General features: G+C 45.4%; 1 protein-coding gene across 2 annotated transcripts in view; it reads left to right on the plus strand.

The window, feature by feature from the left end:
* The first annotated feature begins 2,393 nt into the window (after positions 1-2,393).
* LOC139047121 (uncharacterized) overlaps positions 2,394-23,626 on the plus strand; it is a 97,152-nt gene continuing 75,919 nt past the window's right edge. For both annotated transcript variants that reach the window (XM_070521093.1, XM_070521092.1), the window contains exon 1: positions 2,394-2,712. Coding sequence is in view for 1 of the 2 variants with exons in the window: in XM_070521092.1 (XP_070377193.1) it covers positions 2,407-2,712 (306 nt within the window). In the remaining variant the exon portion in view is untranslated. The remainder of the gene's footprint in view (positions 2,713-23,626) is intronic.

The following is a 23,626-nucleotide window of genomic DNA, read 5'->3' on the forward strand; positions in this document are numbered from 1 at the left end:
ACGACGACGACGACGACGACGCCTTCCTTGGGATAATAAGCGCGGAAGACTTCACTAAACAGCAACGAGCCGACCCGGAGCTAAAAGGCCTCATCGGGTATTTGGAAGGGAACGCCGACGTTGTCCCTAGGGCATATAAGCGCGCGTTGTCTTCGTTCAAGCTAAAAAACAACCTGCTCGTGAAGAAGAAGTTCTTACCAGCCAGCGCCGGCTACCTTCTTGTTGTACCGTCAGCGCTGCGTCTAGAAATACTGCACGCCCTACACGACGATCCAACAGCTGGGCACCTCGGATTCTCCCGGACGCTGTCGAGAATACAGGAAAGGTATTACTGGCCGCGTGTGACCGCCGACGTCGCCCGTTACGTCAAGACATGCCGAAACTGTCAACGACGCAAGAGACCACCGACAAGGCCAGCAGGATTACTACAACCAATCGAACCTCCTCGCCAACCATTCCAGCAGATTGGTATTGATTTGTTGGGGCCGTTTCCGATATCAACATCCGGGAATAAGTGGATCGTCGTGGCGACGGACTATCTCACCCGTTTTGCTGAAACTAAAGCTCTACGAAAAAGCAGCGCAGCCGAAGTGGCGATATTTTTCGTGGAGAACATCCTGCTGTGACATGGTGCCCCAGAAGTCCTCAACACCGACAGAGGAACGGCTTTTACAGCAGAGCTCACCCAAGCCATTCTGCAGTAGAGCCAGACAAGCCACAGGAGGACAACTGCCTACCATCCGCAGCCGAATGGTCACACGGAGCGCCTGAACAAGACCCTCGCCGACATGCTAGGAATGTACGTCGACGTCGAACACAAGACGTGGGACGCGGTCTTGCCGTACGTAACGTTTGCGTACAACACGGCGGTGCAAGAAACAACACAGATCACGCCGTTTAAGCTCGTTTACGGCAGGAACCCGACGACGACGCTTGACGCCATGCTGCCGCACGTAACTGAAGAAGAAAATGTTGACGTCGCTAGCTGTCTCCAGCGCGCCGAAGAAGCCCGACAGCTCGCCCGTCTGCGAATCAAGAGCCAGCAGAGGACCGACAGCCGACACTACAACATCCGACGACGCTTCGTCGAGTACCAACCTGGCGACCGTGTTTGGGTCTGGAGCCCGATACGCCGACGAGGACTCAGTGAGAAACTACTCCGACGCTACTACGGACCCTACAAGATCATCCGACGTATTGGCGCTCTGGACTATGAGGTCGTGCCAGACGGCATTTCGCATTCACAGCGGCGCCACGCACGATCTGAAGTGGTCCACGTGGTGCGCCTTAAACCCTTTTACGGACGCTGACGAACTCCGCCATTTTTGTTCTTTTCTTTGCTACGAGTGCTTTTGTTTATTACCTTCGTTTGTTTGCAGCATCGGGTCGATGCTTTTTAAGAGGGTGGTATTGACACGTGTACTTATCTTCATCGGGCGACCACGTTTCGCCACTTAACAACTGTAATCGCACAGCGAGGGATGCGCCTGCATGTATCCGACGTTTCTGGAAAGTTATCGATGCTTCTACCCGGCTGTCTGTTGTCGCCGAACCTTGTGTTATCTGATTTCATCGCGTAACGTGAATGGTGTAGAACTTTGTGGAAGGCACGCGGGTCCGAGCGATTAGTCTGGAACATTCGACGACTGCTCTATAAAATCCGACGCGCTTGACCCGCTGATCATATTTTCGACTATCGCCGACTGTGTTCGCCGCTATCGTTGTGCTATAAGTGTAGCCTGTTTTGTGGGCACAGGTTCGCCCAATAAAATTTAGTTTTGTCGTTCACAGTGGTGCTACTGTGTTCTTCAACGTCACCACTACGCGACAATATTGTATTGTATTTGTATTGTATGATATGTTTCATTGTATGCACGTTCTAATGTTAAAAAAACGAGGAAGCAAAATCCCTGGATCTCACGTGACATCGTTCATGCCAAACGTAAAGTCAAGGGTCTGAAAAAAATCAATGACAATAGCCCTTAAACCTTTTTGTCGAAGTAATCTTACTCTAGCTATCCAAGACATGAAACCTAAAATAAACACAGCGAAGTCAAACGTTTACACAAACACAGTTCATGGATTCCTAAGAAGTTCACCGAGCAAATTCTGGAACTTCTATAAACTTAAGGCATCAAGCAATCCCCAAGTGTCGACCGAAACTAGCAAACAAAGCGCTAATTCACTAAATAACTATTTTTCTTCTATCTTCACCTCTGACGATGGGAAACTGCCCCAAATTCACCTCAGCGTTAGCAGCACACTAAGCGCCCTCATCGTCACGGAGGCCGGAGTACTGAGCCTACTCCTAAACCTGGACACAAAAAAATGGCCAGGCCCGGATAAAATACCCAACGCTTTCTTGAAACGATACGCAGAATGACGAAGCACGGCACGCATGCAAGCATGGCTTCCAACGTGTTCGTATTTGCTTGTCTGCAGGTCCCTTTTCTCGTCGCCGCCACGAATGCAAGTGCAATCGCCACACACTGCAAGCCGGAGCGTCAACCAAATCATCTGGATCTACTGCAGACGCAACTACTGGGCACGTGCGACGGCGACACGTGTATCGGAAGCATCCACCAATCATCGACGACCAAGTCACGGACCGATCCCTGCTTAAACAAGCCCCTGGACACCCCCGGACTCAGCTGCGGGCACGGCACGCATGCAAGCATGACTTCCAACGTGTTCGTATTTGCTTGTCTGCAGGTGAGACACGACACTTCCTCACTTAGAAGTAATCATTTGTCTCTGATAGTCGTGCCGTGCCCCCGCACTCTAGCGCTACTTGTATGTGATTGTTCGTCTGTATGTCGCAAGCTTATCACAAGCGGTGATGTCGAGTTGAATCCGGGCCCTGGTTTGACTACAGATGAAAAACTTGAACAGATTATGCAAACATTGAAAGACCAGAGCAAGACATTAAGTGACATTAAACGTGATCAGAGAGCAGTTCAAAAAGAAGTGAAAGAAAATGGTGCCGCCATGAAACTTATTGAAGACCGCTTAACTAAACTTGAGTCTTCTTTTTCTAAACTTGATGACGCACAGCGGACGATGTCTCGTCTGAATGAAACAGTCGCAGTGCTATCTAGATAAGTTGACGATATGGAAAATCGCCAGCGCCGCAATAACCTTATCATCTTTGGTTTGCCTGAGCAAGACAATGAAACACAGGCAGATTTATCGAAACTGATGCAGGACAAAATGTTTTCTGTGATTGGTACTTCTCCGCGGAGCATTTAGCGCATGCGCCGTCTTGGAAAAAAGCAGTCAAAAGCACGACCTGTTATTTTCCGGCTGTACGATTTCAAGGAAAAACAGGAAATTATGAGCAACTGTCCCAAGTTGAAAGGCATGAATGTTTCGATAAGTGATGACTTCTCAAAGAGCGTGGTGCACAGGAGAAAGTGCCTATGGGAAAGCGCTAAAAATGAGAAATCGAGTGGTAAGCGAGTGCGCCTAGTTTATGACATGCTTTACGTGGACGGCAAGGCGTATTACTGGGATGATGATACTTCCACACGTAGGCCATGTCGGGAGCCGCGTCGTCGTGAAAAAATTAGCAACATAGGCGGCAGAGAAAAGCGCTACCAGAGGCGAAGCAGCTCTGACAGCAGTCACGAGTGTCCCTGATAGACTAGTAGTTTTAAACGTCAATGCTCGGAGCATATGCAACAAATCTTCACTTTTGGAAGCTGTCCTCTTGGAAGATGAACCGTATATCGTAATTGTAACTGAGACTTGGTTAAATAAATCAATCGAAAGTGCTGATTTCCTTCCTCCGAACTATACGGCTTGTCGCAAAGACAGAGGATCCAGAGGCGGCGGTGTTGCTATTGTTTATAAAACTTCAACGGTCTTCGTTGAAATTTCATCCCCTCCAGAACTGGAGTGTATTGGGGGTACCAAAGAGATCGGTGGTCTGTATTTTGTAATTGTTGCAGTATATCGCCCCCTTGGCACCTCCGATGAATACATGCTATTGCTGAATGATTTCTTACTTGAAAAGTTTGGCAACAGCACCTGTAAGATTATAATGGCCGGAGATTTTAATTTGCAAAATACTGACTGGGCATATTATCAGGAAGGTCAAAATAATCAGGCCGTGTCTCGTGTTCTTCTGAATCTGACTTTTTCCCTTGACTTAACACAAATAGTAACTATGCCCACACGAACCCACGAATCGGGAGAATCACTACTTGATTTGGTGTTCCTAAGCAGATCTGTAACACAATCCAAGTACTGGTGTGACGTCTTAGAAGGGATTTCTGAACACAAAATGGTGATCACGTATGTCTCTACCACATATACCCGAGCAGAAAAGAATAAAGCTTCGCTAGTCTCCGATTTCTCTAAAGATGATGTTGCACTATTGGACCATTTAGAGGAAAGTGATGATGATTTCAGCCATTTTATTTCGCTAAATACTACGTCAGTAAATGATGCTTGGGAGAAGTTTAAAAGTGTGGTATTAAAATCAGTAGCACTATTTGTTCCCAAGCGCCCCAAAAAAGTTAACAGAAAAAACCCATGGATTACACGGGGAATAATTCATAAAACCGCCTCCTGAAACGAATGAGGTCTAGAAAATTCTTTACAAGAACACGTCATTGTATTCATTCCGCTTCACATGAACTTAAAATGGAAATTATTAAAGCGAAACATTGTTACATGAATAAAACACTTACCAATTTTATTAAATCGTCGCCGGGAAAATTTTGGAGGTACATTTCAGGGCCCAAATCCGGCACTCAATTTCTGACAAGTGAAAACAAGACTATCACGAACAGTTCTGAAATGCCTTGCCTCTTCAATGAATATTTTGAATCGGTCTTCACATGGGATGATGGTTCTACACCCCTAACAGTACATTCTATTAGGCACTGTATATCTGAGCCAACTATTAGACAAGACGGCATTTTTACCCTCCTCCTTAAACTAGATGAGAAAAAATGTCCTGGCCCTGATCAAATCCCCATCGCTTTATAAAGAGGTACGCCGAGTTGTGCTCATGTTTCCTTTCGGATATCTATACTAAATCTCTAGAATCTGACGACGTTCCGGGAGACTGGAGGTGGGCTACGGTAGTACCGATTCACAAACAGGGTTCCAAACATGACTTCACTAATTACCGGCCAATCTCTTTGACAAGTACATGTTGCAAAACGCTAGAGCACATCCTTACTACCCACCTAACTAAATTTGTGGATGAGAACGACGTTTTGGGCAAAAACCAGCATGGCTTTCGCCGAGGGTACTCCACAGTCACTATCCTCACTGAAGTTAAGCATGAAATCGGTCATTGTATTGATGGAAGGGGTCAAATAGATACGATCTGTATCGATTTCCGCAATGCATTCGACAGAATATCCCATAGAAAGTTGCTTATGAAGCTGTCTTATTTCTTAGGTAACACCAAGATATTCAAATGGATTGAGGCATATTTGTCACAAAGGGAACAATTTGTTTCATTAAATTCTGTTAGCAGTACCAATAAACCAGTTCGATCGGGTGTGCCGCAAGGATCTGTTATAGGCCCTTTACTTTTTTCCATTTATATTAGTGATATGGGAGCAGGTTTTTCACCTCAAATATCCATCAAGCATTACGCAGATGACACCATTATATATGCAAAATATGCACTCCTAATGATGAACAGGACCTTAGTAACCATTTACAAAAAAGTCAGTCTCTGGTGTGATGAATGGCAAATGGAATTGAATACATCAAAAACTGTTTGTATGCGTTTGACGCGTAAAAAAAGATCATTTAATATTCCCCTACAGCATTAACGGAGCCGAATTAGCTAAGGTTAAGGAATATAAATACCTAGGAATTCATCTCGCACATGATTTGAACTGGTCGGTACATGTCGACAACATCTGGAAGAAGGCCATGTGCACACTTTGGTCATTACGACGAAAACTTCACGATGCCACACCAGAGGTGAAAACAATGGCCTACAAAATGACTATACTTCCTGTACTGACTTATGCAAGCCATGTTTGGGAGCCGTACACTCAACAGAACGCACTAAAATGTGAGCGCGTACAAAACAGGGCCTTGAGGTTTATTTTTAACACATACTCTAGAACCCAGTCCGTCACCGAACTTAGAAATAGAGCTGGCCTAGTGACGGCCAAGCAAAAAATGCAGCTAAACAGGCTTACATTCTTTTTTCACGTTTTAAGCGGTGACTATAAAGTAGACTTAGAAAAACAGATCACATTTGAGAGACCTGCTAACCCCAGAACAAAGCATCCAAAACATATTAAACCACTTAAATATAGAACAGAATCCTTCAAAAATTCCTTCCTGGTTCGAAGCATAGACGATTGGAACAACTTGCCACATGATATAGTAGAAAGTACTGATTTACCATCTTTTGTAAAGGCTGTTGCCAATTATTTGTAAACGGTTGAGAATACGTTTTATTGTTAGCTGTTTGTCGGTTGCAGTTGTTTGGGCGCGTTACTTTTTTGTTGACCCATATAGTCATATAACTTAGTCATTGTAACTCGTGTTGTTTGTTGCTTCATATTTGTTTTTATGCGGTGCCTTCCTAGCCTGATTGCTTTGTATTGAACTGCTTACACATCTACTAGGTCTAGTTTGATGACAGCAATGTAACCGCAACTCCTGTCTTGGCTTGTGCTGACAGTATGGATAAATAAATAAAAAAATATTTAACAAAGGATTATCATAATCTGTTCCTCCACAGGATTGGAAGTCTGCAAAAGTTGTCACAATACATAAGTCAGGCTGCAAAGACGACCCGTCCAACTTTCGGCCAATTTTACTTACGAGTACCGTGTGCAAGCTTCTAGAACACATCATACTAAAACATATGACCGTTTTCTTAGAAAAGGAGAGTATCATATCACCATATCAACATGGCTTTCTCAGAGGGCTTTCTACAATCACTCAACTACTGGAACTAGCCCACTACATATCATTTAATATCGACCAACAAAGACAAACAGACCTCATCCCACTCGATTTCTCGAAGGCATTTGATCGGGCATCACACAAAAAACTCGTAAGGAAACTTGAGATTGCATTAGGTACAGGCCCCATAATTGACTGGATTTGCGAGTATCTTACTAATCGTACCCAGTTTGTGGAAGTGAACGGACAGAATTCCCAGACAGCCCGGGTAACATCGAGAGTCCCCCTAGGAAGCGTTCTGGCTCACCTTTTATTTCAAATTTTTATTAATGACCCACCCACAAAAATCACAGGAAACATTAGGCTATTTGCAGACGACTGCATTCTTTATCGAAATATTAACTCAGATGATGACCACATAACATTAAACGACTTGAAATCTGTGTCTAACTGGTGTGCTTACTGGCAAATGACCATCAATACTAAGAAATCTGCTGTTCTTTCAATCACCAGAAAAAAAAGTAACTCGATCTTTATGTATACCGTTAACGACGTGCCACTAATACGAGTGCATGAACACAAGTACCCCAGATTAACGTTAACACATGACTTCAGATGAAACACCCATATAAATACCGTTGCAGCAACTGCAATGAAACGCCTTTTTTTCTTGGAAGACACCTCCGACTAGCACAACCCGATACAAAACTTCTGGCATACAAAACTTTCGTCAGGTCAGTCCTTGAGTACACAAATGGTATCTGGTTCCCATACACTAAACAACTAATCAAAAGACTAGAAGGTGTACAAGGGAAAGCTCTACCGTATATATACAATAAACATAAATTAACAGACTCGCTCACGAACTACTTAACAAAGCCGGAAACCTAACAGTACAAAACCACCCGCCGTGGTTGCTCAGTGGCTATGGTGTTGGGCTGCTGAGCACGAGGTCGCGGGATCGAATCCCGGCCACGGCGGCCGCATTTCGATGGGGGCGAAATGCGAAAACACCCGTGTGCTTAGATTTAGGTGCACGTTAAAAAACCCCAGGTGGTCAAAATTTCCGGAGACCTCCACTACGGCGTGCCTCATAATCAGGAAGTGGTTTTGGCACGTAAAACCCCAAATATTATTATTATTATTTACTAGTACAAAACCGAGCTGTACTAGCCCGTTCTAAACTTATGTACCAGCTCTTACACAACAAGCTTAATATTTATACCTCTAGATACATCTCCAGAAATGAAACACGGCCAATGCGGTATAAGAACACACAAACACTCAATGAACATTCTTTACATACCGATTGCTTTAAGAATTCATTCTTTCCTTTAGCGATAAGAGATTGAAATAAACTGAGTGAATCCATTAGTAACAGCCCCTCATTAGATACATTTGCTAATTCATTGGAAGAACATCTCCTTGCCTTACAGCTTTGACTTACATACTCACGTTTGTTACCGATCTTCATAGCCTAACACTTTAATCTATGAGTGTTCTTTTTGTATGATGCGTCATGCGCATGAGTGCATCCTGTTTGTCATGTTCATTAGGTATTTTATATCAAATGTGTTTTCAGGTGTTCTTTTTTCTTTTTCTTGTTTGGTTTCTTGTTTTCTCAGATTCTACTTTGCTATAGTATATTGTACCCAAATATTGCCTTCGTGATGAACTACTTAATTCTTTTGTTTAACGAAACCAAAACCTTTGCAATAACACAGTTATGATTATGTAATGTATTTCTATTCTTTGATCGTAAATACTACCATATGTACTTGTCCTTGCTGTTATAATCCAATGAGGGATTGACAGTATGTGAAATAAATAAATAAATAAATGCATTGAATTCCTTCAGAATCAATCAGCTCGTTTTATTATGTCAAACTATTTACGCACCGCTAGTGTCTCGCAGATGAAATCGTCACTTCCCCTTCCTAACCTTCAAACTCGGCGCAACATCTCGCGCCTTTGATTATTTCACAGTGTTCCATCCCCGTTGATTGAATCAGCAACTCATTTCCCAGCCAGTGTACTTATTCCCCCCGTATCGATCACAGCAATAAGGTAACTGTTCCTCTTTGTCGCACTGACATGTTCCGGCATTCTTTAATGCCGAAAACCTGTTCTGAGTGGAACCGCCTTCCCTCTTCCATCGCCACGTTAGTCGATGCGTTATCATTCAAGACCGCTGCGAGAGATCATTTTTTAAAATGGCTCGAATATTGCTGGTCGTTTTTTTTATTTTGCTGCTCTTACTGTCTGTTTATCTTGGCCTTGTCCTTACAGGCTCGAATGCTTTTGTTTGTAAACCATGTACCCACCCCCTCTGTAATGCCCATAGCGCCCTGAGAGTATGATAATAAATGAAGAAATGGTTACAGCGTCGGTATCATACAGTCATGCATTTGTTGTCACACCGTCGTCGTAATGCCGTCGTGATTACATCCATCGTCCTCAAACAGTCGTCATGCATATGTTGTCTTACTTCCGTGATGATGCCGTTGTGGTCACACCAGCGTCATCAATCAATCATGCATTTCTTGTCACACCGCCGTCGTTATCACGTCTATCGTCGTCATACAGTCGTCATGCATTTGTTCTCATACTGCGTGATGATGCCGTCATGGTCACGCTATCGTCATCATAGAGTCATGCATTTGTTGTCACACCGTCGTCGTAATGCCGTCGTGATTACATCCATCGTCCTCAAACAGTCGTCATGCATATGTTGTCTTACTTCCGTGATGATGCCGTTGTGGTCACACCAGCGTCATCAATCAATCATGCATTTGTTGTCACACCGCCGTCGTTATCACGTCTATCGTCGTCATACAGTCGTCATGCATTTGTTCTCATACTGCGTGATGATGCCGTCATGGTCACGCTATCGTCACCATAGAGTCATGCATTTGTTGTCACACCGTCGTCGTAATGCCGTCGTGATTACATCCATCGTCCTCAAACAGTCGTCATGCATATGTTGTCTTACTTCCGTGATGATGCCGTTGTGGTCACACCAGCGTCATCAATCAATCATGCATTTCTTGTCACACCGCCGTCGTTATCACGTCTATCGTCGTCATACAGTCGTCATGCATTTGTTCTCATACTGCGTGATGATGCCGTCATGGTCACGCTATCGTCATCATAGAGTCATGCATTTGTTGTCACACCGTCGTCGTAATGCCGTCGTGATTACATCCATCGTCCTCAAACAGTCGTCATGCATATGTTGTCTTACTTCCGTGATGATGCCGTTGTGGTCACACCAGCGTCATCAATCAATCATGCATTTCTTGTCACACCGGCGTCGTTATCACGTCTATCGTCGTCATACAGTCGTCATGCATTTGTTCTCATACTGCGTGATGATGCCGTCATGGTCACGCTATCGTCATCATAGAGTCATGCATTTGTTGTCACACCGTCGTCGTAATGCCGTCGTGATTACATCCATCGTCCTCAAACAGTCGTCATGCATATGTTGTCTTACTTCCGTGATGATGCCGTTGTGGTCACACCAGCGTCATCAATCAATCATGCATTTCTTGTCACACCGCCGTCGTTATCACGTCTATCGTCGTCATACAGTCGTCATGCATTTGTTCTCATACTGCGTGATGATGCCGTCATGGTCACGCTATCGTCATCATAGAGTCATGCATTTGTTGTCACACCGTCGTCGTAATGCCGTCGTGATTACATCCATCGTCCTCAAACAGTCGTCATGCATATGTTGTCTTACTTCCGTGATGATGCCGTTGTGGTCACACCAGCGTCATCAATCAATCATGCATTTCTTGTCACACCGCCGTCGTTATCACGTCTATCGTCGTCATACAGTCGTCATGCATTTGTTCTCATACTGCGTGATGATGCCGTCATGGTCACGCTATCGTCATCATAGAGTCTTGCATTTGTTGTCACACCGTTGTCGTAATGCCGTCGTGATTACATCTATCGTCCTCAAACAGTCGTCATGCATATGTTGTCTTACTTCCGTGATGATGCCGTTGTGGTCACACCAGCGTCATCAATCAATCATGCATTTCTTGTCACACCGCCGTCGTTATCACGTCTATCGTCGTCATACAGTCGTCATGCATTTGTTCTCATACTGCGTGATGATGCCGTCATGGTCACGCTATCGTCATCATAGAGTCATGCATTTGTTGTCACACCGTCGTCGTAATGCCGTCGTGATTACATCCATCGTCCTCAAACAGTCGTCATGCATATGTTGTCTTACTTCCGTGATGATGCCGTTGTGGTCACACCAGCGTCATCAATCAATCATGCATTTCTTGTCACACCGCCGTCGTTACCACGTCTATCGTCGTCATACATTCGTCATGCATTTGTTCTCATACTGCGTGATGATGCAGTCATGGTCACGCTATCGTCATCATAGAGTCATGCATTTGTTGTCACACCGCCGTAGTGATGCCGTCGTGATCACTTCCGTCCTGGTCATACATTCATCATGCAGTGGTTGTCAGGCCGCCGTGATGATGCCGTAGTGGTCGCACCATCGCCATCATACAGTCAGCCATTTGTTGTCACATCGCCATCGTGATGGCAACGTAGTCACGCCATCGTCTTTATTCAGTCGTCATGCATTTGTCGTCACATCATCGTCGTGATGTTGTCGTGATCATGGCCATCGCCCTCACACAGTCGTCAAGCATTTGTTGTCATACCGCCGTGATGATACTGTCGTGGTCACACCATCGTCATCACACAGTCATGCATTTGTTTTCACGACACCGTCGTGATGCCGTCGTGGTCACACCATCGTCGTTACACCAGCGTAGTCATACCGCCGTCATGCATTTATTGTTACACCGGCATCGTAAGGCCGTCGTTGTCGCACCATCGTCTTTATGCAGTCGTCATGCACTTTTTGTCACACCGACGTCGTGATGCCGGCGTGATCGCGTCCATCGTCGTCATACAGTCGTCATGCATTTGTTATCATACCGCCGTTATGATCAATCAGCTTTATTTCCCTTCGAATAGGAGTGGCCGTGGTCACACCATCGTAATCATAGTCATGCATTCGTTATCACACCGCCGTCGTGATTCCGTCATGGTCACGTTTATCGTCGTCATACAATTGTTATGGATTTGTTGTCATACCGCCATGATGATGACGTCGTGGTCCCACCATTCTCATCCTACACTCATACACTTGTTTTCACACCGCCGTCGTGATGCCGGCGTGATCACGTCCATCGTCGTCATGCAGTCGTCGTGCCTTTGTTGTCAAACTGCCATGATGATGCCGCCGTGGTCACAGCGTCATCATCATACACTCATGCATTTGTTGTCACACCGCCATAGTGATGCCAGCATGGTCACACCGTCGTCGTTGCACTATCGTAGTCATACTGTCGGCATGCATTTGTTGGTAAACCGTAGTTGTGATGCCGTCCTGCTCACACAATCGTCTTTGTACAGGCGTCATGCATTTGTTGTCACACCGCTGTCGTGATGCCATCGTGATAGCGTCCATCGTTATCATACAGTCGTCATGCATTTGCTCTCACACCGCTGGGATGATGCCGTCTTGGTCACACCATCGCCATCATACAGTCATGCATTTGTTTCCACACCACCATCGTGATGCCAATGTGGTCACACCCAACGTTACTAGACTAGGTTCAGTTGTCAAACTCTTCGTAGGCGCCGTGCATCGCGGGTGGCCCCTTGTCTTGGTTTGCCGCCAGAGGGCGGGAGCACCGCAAGTAGCTCTACCAGGGCACAGCTCTGCGTTGGTGAAGGGGCTTGAGTCCTCAGACTTCGCAACTTACGCACAACGCAAGTGTTTTCACCAATGCGTCTTTAAATGTTTGTATAGTCTCGCGTTTAGGAGATTGATTAAAAAACTTTACGTAGCTGTGAAAATGCTGCTGCGCTGCCCCAGAGTGCGCTGTGGAGTCTTTAGTCCAGGGCCGCAGCAGCCCCAGCCGTCCACTGCGCTCTATATTAATCAGCTGTTGCTGATGAGTAGCTGTAAGTAGCTGATTAGTAGTTGTAATCAGCTGTTGCTGCTTAGTACTAATTAAATATGAATGCGAGCGCATGAGGCGATGTTAGCGCGACCACACAATGGTCCAAGAAAGTCACGGGAGCCCAAGCGAACCAATCGAGGCAGTTAACGAGGCCAGTCAAAGCACAGTGAATTAGGCGATGTTAATTAGGGCACAGTTAATTAAAATAGAGTTAAGCCCTGGACCTTTGGTGGTGGCAGCGAATTACATAAATAGATGAACTAATTTCTTAATTAGTGAATGAAGAAGTACACTAACAATTATTGGATAATTTTTAATTAATAATGAATTAACTACGCGTTACCTAACTGGGCGGTTTATAATAATTTGAATATCTCAAAGCTACGGCAAACATTACCTTGGTTGCGCCCAGCTACGCGGCATACGCATATTTTAAAACTCTGGCGGAAGTTAGCTGGGACACACGGTATATACACACTCACTTCATTTCGGGATAAAAAAAAATGAAGCTAGTGTAAAGGGGGTTTATTCGGCTCGTAGAGCAGCAGCGACAAACTCAGCTCCAGCAGGTAGGGCGCAACCAGCGAACAAACTGGGTACGTGCCACGCGATGGCAACGGGGCTTTTCAGCCTGCCGATCTTCTTCGTCACAATCACCCCCGGAATTGAAGAGGAGCCATCCTGGCGACCTAGGAAGAGGTGGGCGGATCGTAATACGGCTTCAGCCGGTCAATGTGCACAGTCTCTCGCCCCCGACGACGCAGATCGGAAGATGGCGATACGGGTTCGACCACGTAGTTCACTGGTGATGTTTGTGCAACCACGCGGTAGGGCCCGTGGTACTTCGGGAGGAGCTTGGACGAAAGGCCAGGAGCAGCAACAGGCGGGACCCAAAGCCACACGAGTGAGTCGACGGGGAAGGGGTGGGGGGGAGGATTGAGGTCATGGCGTTCTTTTTGGCGGCACTGTTGAGCAGACGTCAGCGAACGGGCCAGTTGGCGGCATTTCTCGGCGTGCTGAGCAACCGTAGCAACAGGTGAGCATTCAGCAGGGTCCGGCTGGTACGGGAGAACCGCATCAATGGTGCTGGAGGGATGGCGTCCGTAAAGCAGAAAAAATGGTGAGAGTCCAGTAGTGGCTTGAGAGGCAGTGTTATATGCGTAAGTGACGAACGGAAGTACAAGGTCCCAGTTGGAGTGGTCAGATGCAACATACATTGATAGCATGTCACCAAGAGTTCTGTTGAATCGTTCTGTTAAGCCATTGGTCTGTGGATGATAAGCGGTAGTTGTGCGGTGAATAATTTGGCATTCAGACAAGAGTGACTGCAGGACATCTGAGAGGAATACGCGGCCCCGATCGCTCAACAGTTCACGTGGTGCGCCATGGCGGAGAACGAAGTTGTGTAGTATGAACGAGGCGATGTCTTTTGCTGATGCGGCAGGCAAGGCGGCGGTTTCAGCATACCGTGTCAAATGATCTACGGCGACAACAATCCATCGGTTGCCAGCGCCAGTAGATGGAAGAGGCCCATATATATCAATGCCGACACGGTCAAATGGCTGAGCTGGGCAGGGAAGTGGTTGGAGAGGAGCGGTGGAGAGATGCGGGACACATTTGGGTCGCTGACAGGCAATGCAGGAGCGCACATATTTGTGGACGAAGGTGTACATCCCTCGCCAATAATACCGTAGGCGAAGCCGTGTGTAAGTTTTTGACACTCCGCCGTGACCACACTGCGGGTCAGAATGAAAAGCGGAGCATAACTCTTGTCGTAGGTGGCGAGGCACTACTAAAAGCCATTTGCGGCCGTCATTGTGGTAGTTGCGGCGGTATAAAAGTCCGTCCCGGATTCTGAAATGCTGCGCCTGTCGGCGTAGCGCTCGAGGTGCCGAAGTTGCCGGAGGATTTGACAAAAAGTCGAACATCATGACGATCCATGGGTCTTGTTGTTGCTCCGATGCCATGTCGAGGATGTCAAGTGGTGAGATGTCATGTCTGTCGGTAGAAGTGCTACTGTCTGAAGTAACAGGGGAGCGCGAGAGCGCATCAGCGTCGCCGTGTTTGCGTCCAGAGCGATAGACGACACGGATATCATATTCCTGGATTCGGAGGGCCCACCGAGCGAGGCGGCCCGACGGGTCTTTTAGGTTGGACAACCAGCAAAGAGCGTGATGATCCGTCACAACGTCAAAGCGTCGACCGTAGAGATACGGGCGAAATTTTTGAAGAGCCCATACGATAGCCAGGCACTCTTTTTCTGTTACTGAGTAATTGGCCTCAGGTTTCATGAGGGCACGACTGGCATAAGCGACGACGTATTCGGCATTAGTGTTCTTGCGCTGTGCGAGCACGGCACCAAGGCCGACACCACTGGCGTCAGTGTGAAGTTCTGTAGGTGCGCTGGGATCAAAATGGCGCAAGATTGGCGGAGACGTGAGTAGGTGACGAAGAGTCGTAAAGGCATCATCAGAGGCTTCCGACCAAGCAGAGAGTTCATTGTCGCCTTGGAGAAGTTGGTTTAGTGGTGCGATCACAGTAGCGAAATTGCGAACGAAACGTCGAAAATAAGAGCATAGGCCAATGAAGCTGCGTAGTGCTTTCAAGTTAGTGGGCTTTGGAAATTCGGATACGGCGCGAAGTTTAGCAGGATCAGGAAGAATGCCTTCTTTGGAGACAACGTGGCCTAATATGGTCAGTTTTCGAGCTGCGAATCGGCACTTTTTTAAGTTAAGCTGGAGACCAGCATTCCGGAGACAGGTCAAAACTTGATGTAAACGCCGAAGATGGGTAGGAAAATCAGGAGAAAAGACGACAACGTCGTCGAGGTAGCATAGGCAAGTATGCCACTTCAGGCCGCGTAGGATGCCGTCCATCATGCGTTCGAAGGTGGCGGGCGCATTGCACACTAGCACACACACTAGCACACACTAGCACACTAGCACACACACTTCGTCACACTTCGTCACACTAGCACTATTTCTTTCATCAGAGCACCGCATTCACAAGTGCAATGTTGAAACCTACGTGAGCTCTGCTCCCTTGCGAGCAGACTTGCACATTCAAAGTAAGTTATCGCTGCAGGAACGGAGCATATATATGCATTCGCGTCACTAAATAAAATTGGATGATACGGCCCGTAAACTCTTCAAAAAGCACGCGGCATTTAAAAAGCATAAGAGTGTCGCAAAAATGCACCGAGACTGCAGCAAAACACGCATATATACAACGCGCCAAAACACGTAAGCAACGGACAGTGCTTCGTCGCCCTGTCCGCGCCGTGCTAACCGAGCAAAGTGCGACAGCAGCGCCACGAGATGCGAGGATCGGTAGTGGGTCCACGCAGTCACGGGAGTTTGAAAACTGAACCTAGTCTAGTAAAGTTGGTCACACCATCGTCGTTACACCTTCGTAGTCATACCGTCGTCATGCAATTGTCGCTACACGACCATCTTGATGCCGTCGTTGTCACACCATCGTCTTTATGCAGTCGTTATGCATTTGTTGTCCCACCGCCGCGGTGATGCCTGGCGTAATCACGTTCATCGTCGTCATACATGTGTCATGCATTTGTTGTCACACCGCCAGCTTGATGCCGTCGTGGACACACCATCTTCATCATACAGTCATGCCCTTGTCACACCACCGTAGCGATGCTATTGTGATCGCGTCCATCGTAGTCATTCAGTCGTCACCCATTTGTTTTCATACCTCTGTGATGATCCGTCGTGGTCACACCGTCATTATCATACAGTCATGCCTTTGTTGTCACACCGCCGTCTTGATGCCCTCGTGGTCACGTCCATCGTCGTCATGCAGTCTTCCTGCATTTGTCGTTTGATCGTTATCCTTCTAGTTTCGTCACGTGACTTTCTTCATACCATCGTATTCGTAATTTAGTAATCGTCAGGCTATAGTAATCATGCACTCGTCTTCATAGGTTTTTCTTTATACGACTGTCATGGTATCGCCGTCATGGTGTGTTTGTCAGACAGTCATTATCATGCATTGGCTGTGCTACCAACGTCGTCTTTCATCGCGGTTGTACCATCATCATTATTCTAGCTTCGTCATGCAGTTGTCATGCCATCGTAGCCACACCACCGTCACCACGCACTCGTCACCGTCGCGGTGTGCTCTTGTTGTCACGCTCTCCTAGTGGTACAATGGTCGTCATCTCATTGTGATTATGCCGCCGTCGTCATACCGCCTGTGCCATTCTATCGAAGTCACTGCATTGTTGTAAGTACTTCAGCGCCATACAGTCGCCATGCCATCATGCTCATTAGCGAACTTGGCAAGCGAGTGCCATTGCGATCTATGACGATACCGGAGTATGGTAGCTTATATAGCCGAAGCAACACAAGTTCTGTAATGATCACTACACGTTTTAGATAAGCGTGACTTTAGAAATGCAGGTATGTCACTACATTGTTGAACGTTAATCGCGTTAACGTCAGAAATCGACGTCAGGTAGCCTCAGCCTGAATAATTCTAAAGTCTACACTTCTGACTTTGACACCATACATTATACTGCTTTGGTTTCGTGCCTCAGGTCATGAATCAACCAGCTACGAGGAATCTTCCATCAGATTGGCTTATTCTCTAGAGGTTGTTTAAAATACCAGCAGAGCATCCTCAAGAAGATTGCTGCGATATGTTAGGAAAGCGTGCTTAGTGTATTTGGCGCTATTTCGACATTCGACGCATTAGTGGTGGTACTAACCCCTTTTTTAGTAGCTGGGACTTGTAAGTACCATTCCGCCTTGCATGTAAGTACCAATAATACCATACTTTAATAGAAATTGTGACTATTTTCTTAGGGCACATGTCGCAAATGCGAAATTGAAGCCGATAAACAATGAGGTCTTGCTTGCTTAGCAAAAATCATAAAAATGCACCACTATCGAAATAATCAGCCCTAAAGTGTGTTATGAGATCTATCGAACGAGAAGAAAGTTTTTTTTGCATTTTCATTTTATTGCTACTCTTGCCAAACAAATTATCGATACACTGACTGAACCCATAGTCAGGGGCTAGTGTGGGGTTCAGAAACAAGAACACACGATGGCAATGACACAGCACTTGTGTAAAACGGAAAGCCCAAAATCCCGGCGAAAGACCAAAGTACAGCTTATTATGCGAGAAAATAAAATAATATGCATTTTACAGCAGAATGAATAAACATCTGTAATGAACAACACGGTAATACAAACACAAACCGTGAACGACTGTCACATAGATCAAATAAGACTCAAAAAGTATGTTCTTAATACTTCATTTGTTTCGTCATCATCATAAGCCTGGTTACGCCCACTGCAGGGCAAAGGCCTCTCCCATATTTCTCCAACAACCCCGGTCATGTACTAATTGTGGCCACGCCGTCCCTGCAAACTTCTTAATCTCATCCGCCCACCTAACTTTCTGCCGCCCCCTGCTACGCTTCCCTTCCCTTGGAATCCATTCCGTAACCCTTAATGACCATCGGTTATCTTCCCTCCTCATTACATGTCCTGCCCATGCCCATTTCTTTTTCTTGACTTCAACTAAGATCTCATTAACTCGCGTTTGTTCCCTGACCCAATCTGCTCTTTTCTTATCCCTTAACCTTACACCTATCATTCTTCTTCACCTATCACCTATCATTTGTTTCGTGGGCTGTTTTATTTCTGGGGTAAAGCATTCCAAGCCTTGGCTCCTGAAAACTGCACCAATCTTTCACTGTAGATGTTATTATTCGGTGGCAGATTAAAGTTACTATGTGTGAGTCGAGAGGGAGAGCGAAACAGCGAAGCATTGAAAGGTTGATTATATTTTGCTATGTTGTTTACACACACCGCTATTTTTAAAGACAGCAATAGGTAAAAAGGAAGGATATTTATTAGCTGGAAAATTGGTTTATTTTGTTCAGTATACTTGCTTTGTGTTATAATTCGGATAGCTCATTTTTGTAATCGCCGGATAGGATCAAGGTAACTGTTGTATGTCAAACCCCATGCTTGTACACAGTATGTTAAATGACTGTTAATAAGGGCAACATAAAGGGTACACAGCGTATGTGTGGTAAAACAATCACGGGCCTGTAATGAGGCACAACAACGAGCAGCCAACTTCGAACAAACGACGCTAATCTGATTTTTCCAGTGAAGATGTTCATCTAGAATGACACCAAGATACTTAAATGAGTGTGTTCGAGTGAGCGGTCGTTAATGAGAATATTCATTTGGAAGCTGTCAATGATATTTGTTCATATAGGAGGTTGTGGCCAAGTACTGCACCAGGGTGGCCAATCCTGCTCTGGTGAGGGAGTGCGCTACCTGTTCTGGTCACTGGGATCAGGCAACACTCCTGGCCTGTTTATGCAATTTTATCAACACGCGGATTTTCTTTCTTTATTTTAGATCCGGTGGAAAATTGCGTGGCACCGCGATTCGAACCACGGACCTCTTGGACGCGAGGCGGGTGTTCTACCTCTACGCCACCGCTGCAGACTCCGGACAGGCCGCCATTGGAATATGCGCCTGGCAACGTTTGACGCTAGAACGTTATCTAGTGAGGCGAGTCTAGCAGTGCTATTGGAGGAATTAGAGGGCAGTAAATGGGATATAATAGGGCTCAGTGAAGTTAGGAGGCCAAAAGAAGCATATACAGTGCTAAAAAGCGGGCACGTCTTGTGCTACCGGGGCTTAGCGGAGAGACGAGAACTAGGAGTCGGATTCCTGATTAATAAGAATACAGCGGGTAACATACAGAAATTTTATAGCATTAGCGAGAGGGTGGCAGGCCTTGTTTTGAAGCTCAATAAGAGGTACAAAATGAAGGTTATACAAGTCTATGCCCCTACATGCAGTCATGATGACCAGGAAGTCGAAAGCTTTTATGAAGACGTGGAATCGGCGATGGGTAAAATCAAAACAAAATAAACTATTCTGATGGGCGACTTCAATGCCAGGGTAGGCAAGAAGCAGGCTGGAGACAAGTCAGTGGGGGAATATGGCATAGGCTCTAGGAATAGCAGAGGAGAGTTATTAGTAGAGTTTGCAGAACAGAATAATATGCGGATGATGAATACCGTCTTCCGCAAGCGAGATAGCCGAAAGTGGACGTGGAGGAGCCCGAACGACGCGACTAGAAATGAAATAGACTTCATACTCTGCGCTAACCCTGGCATCATACAAGATGCGGATGTGCTCGGCAAGGTGCGCTGCAGTGACCATAGGATGGTAACAACTCGAATAAGCCTAGACCTGAGGAGAGAACGGAAGAAACTAGTACATAAGAAACCGATAAATGAGTTAGTGGTTAGAGGGAAAATAGAGGAATTCCAAATCAAGCTTCAGAACAGGTATTCCGCTTTAACTCAGGAAGAAGACCTTAGCGCTGAAGCAATGAACGACAATCTTGTGGGCATCATTAAGGAGCGTGCAATAGAAGTCGGTGGTAACTGCGTTAGACAGGATACCAGTAAGCTATCGCAGGAGACGAAAGATCTGATCAAGAAACGCCAATGTATGAAAGCCTCTAACCCTACAGCTAGAATAGAACTGGCAGAACTTTCGAAGTTAATCAACAAGCGTAAGACAGCTGACATAAGCAAGTATAATATGGATAGAATTGAACATGCTCTCGGGAATGGACGAAACCTAAAAGCAGTGAAGACGAAACTAGGAATTGGCAAGAATCAGATGTATGCGTTAAGAGACAAAGCCGGCAATATCATTACTAATATGGATGAGATAGTTCAAGTGGCTGAGGAGTTCTCTAGAGATTTATAGAGTACCAGGGGCACCAACGACGATAATGGAAGAGAGAATAGTCTAGAGGAATTCTAAATTCCACAGGTAATGCCGGAAGAAGTAATGAAAGCCTTGGAAGCTATGCTAAGGGGAAAGGCAGCTGTTGAGGATCAGGTAACAGCAGATTTGTTGAAGGATGGTGGGCAGATTGTTCTAGAGAAACTGGCCACCCTGTATACGCAATGCCTCATGAATTCGAGCGTACCGGAATCTTGGAATAACGCTGACATAATCCTAATCCATACGAAAGGGGACGCCAAAAACTTGAAAAATTATAGGCCGATCAGCTTACTGTCCGTTGCCTACAAAGTATTTACTAAGGCAATTGCAAATAGAATCAGGAACACCTTAGACTTCCGTCAACCAAAGGACCAGGCAGGATTCCGTAAAGGCTGCTCAACAATAGTCTATATTCAGACTATTAATCAGGTGATAGAAAAATGTGCGGAATATAACCAACCTTTATATATAGCTTTCACCGATTACGAGAAAACGTTTGATTGACTCGAAACCTCAACGGTCATGGAGGCATTGCGGAATCAGGGTGTAGACGAGCCGTATGTAAAAATACTGAAAGATACCTATAGCGGCTCTACAGCCACCGTAGCCTTCCATGAAGAAAGCAACAAAATCCCAATAAAGAAAGGCGTCAGGCACGGAGATGCGATCTCTCCAATGCTATTCACAGTTTGTTTACAGGAGGTATTCAGAGGCCTGGATGGGAAAGAATTGGGGATAAGAGTTAATGGAGAATACCTTAGTAACTTGCGATTTGCTGATGATATTGCCTTGCTTAGTAACTCAGGGGACCCACTGCAATGCATGCTCACTGACCTGGAGAGGCAAACCCGAAGGGTGGGTCTAAAAATTAATCTGCAGAAAACTAAAGTAATGTTTAACAGTCTCGGAAGAGAACAGCAGTTTACGATAGGTAGTGAGGCACTGGAGGTGGTAAGGGAATACATCTACTTAGGACAGGTAGTGAGTGCGGATCCGGATCATGAGACTGAAATAATCAGAAGAATAAGAATGGGCTGGGGTGCGTTTGGCAGGCATTCTCAGATCATGAACAGCAGATTGCCATTATACCTCAAGAGAAAAGATTATAACAGCTGTGTCTTACCAGTACTCACGTACGGGGCAGAAAGCTGGAGGCTTACGAAAAGGGTTCTACTTAAATTGAGGACGACGCAACGAGCTATGGAAAGAAGAATGATAGGTGTAACGTTAAGGGATAAGAAAAGGGCAGATTGGGTGAGGGAACAAACGCGAGTTAATGATATCTTAGTTGAAATCAAGAAAAAGAAATGAGCATGGGCAGGACACGTAATGAGGAGGGAAGATAACCGATGGTCATTAAGAGTGACGGAATGGATTTCAAGAGAAGCGAAGCGTAGCAGAGGGCGGCAGAAAGTTAGGTGGGCGGATGAGATTAAGGCGTTTGCAGGGACAACATGGCCACAATTACTACATGACCGGGGTAGTTGAAGAAGTATGGGAGAGGCCTTCGCCCTGCAGTGGGCGTAACCAGGCTGATGATGATGATGAATAATATTTGCTCGTGAGCTAAATACCATATATTTGGTTTTGCTTGAAATAATCGTTAGCTTGTTGGTGAAAAACCAGCGTGTAATGTTTTTCAATTCAGCGTTTGTCTTTGCTTCTAGATCTTCATGGTTGAAAGCTGTTACTATCATCGCAGTACATACATTAAAATATCAGTGCAACTTAGTACTTTCGGCAAATCATTCAAGTATAACTAAAATAACATGGGCCCTAAAGCGGATCCTTGAGGAACCCCAGTCTGTAAATATTGAAGTGATGATATGATGTTATTGACAACTACAGCTTGTTGACGGTTTTTGACGTAACTGGAAAGTAAGCTGTAGATTTCACCGCGTGATCCATAGTGGTTTATTTGTCGAGCATAATAGCGCGATACACGGTATCAAACGCTTTCATTAAATCAACAAATACAATGACTGCCAGTTTGTTTTCATATAATGCTGTTTTAAATAATTGCGTCATACTTAGGACTGGAGATCCATGTTGCTGTTGACAGAGTAAGTTATATTTTTCTAAGAATTTGCAAATATAATTGCATAGAATCTTTTCGTAAATATTATTAATAACGCTTAGGACAGAAATGGGTCTGTAGCTTGACGGGCTGGATCGGTCTCCATCTTTGTATACCGGGACAACTTTTGCTATCGTTAGTGCAGAGGGGTACTAAAAAAAAGTTTGCATAAGATGGGTACCAAGATATCAGTGTTTTCCTTAAGTATGTGTGGGTAACTTCCATCCAGTCCGACAGATCTATTGCTTGGTAAACTGAGAATAATGGATGCAATTTCATCGGGTTCGATTTCAAAGATTACAAAAGTATTGAGAACTGTATTGGATGCAGAATTTTGTTGTGATTCAGGAAGTTGTGCAGCCAATGACGGGCCGATATTGGTGAAAAAGGAATTAAATCTTTCTGTAGTATTGCGATCTATTTTTTCTGGGAGAACACGGCGGAAACTGGCTTTGCCAGCAACTTCATTTATTTTTTTCCACACCTTATGTGAATTGCCGGAAGCCTGTTCAACGAGACGCGTGTAATATGCTTTTTTTGGTGCCCTCATCATCGACACGGATCTATTGCGCAGGTTCTTAAATTGGTTAAAATAATACACATTATACTTGTGTTGCTTCTACTTACGGTACCATGAATCCTTCTGTTTTAGAACGGCGAGGATGGGCTCAGTCATCCAAGGGCATAGTTGGGCTTCGTAAGAGCGAACACTAATATTTCTGCTACAGGTAGTAACCATTTGCGAAAGCGTGTCTATTCGGTTACTGAACTCTGTATCGACGTCATCATGGTATATTACACTGGGGTCAAAGGCCAATAGATTTTCACGCAGTAGAGGGCAT

This window comes from Dermacentor albipictus, chromosome 6 (assembly GCF_038994185.2).
Source record: "Dermacentor albipictus isolate Rhodes 1998 colony chromosome 6, USDA_Dalb.pri_finalv2, whole genome shotgun sequence".
NCBI lineage: Eukaryota > Metazoa > Arthropoda > Arachnida > Ixodida > Ixodidae > Dermacentor > Dermacentor albipictus.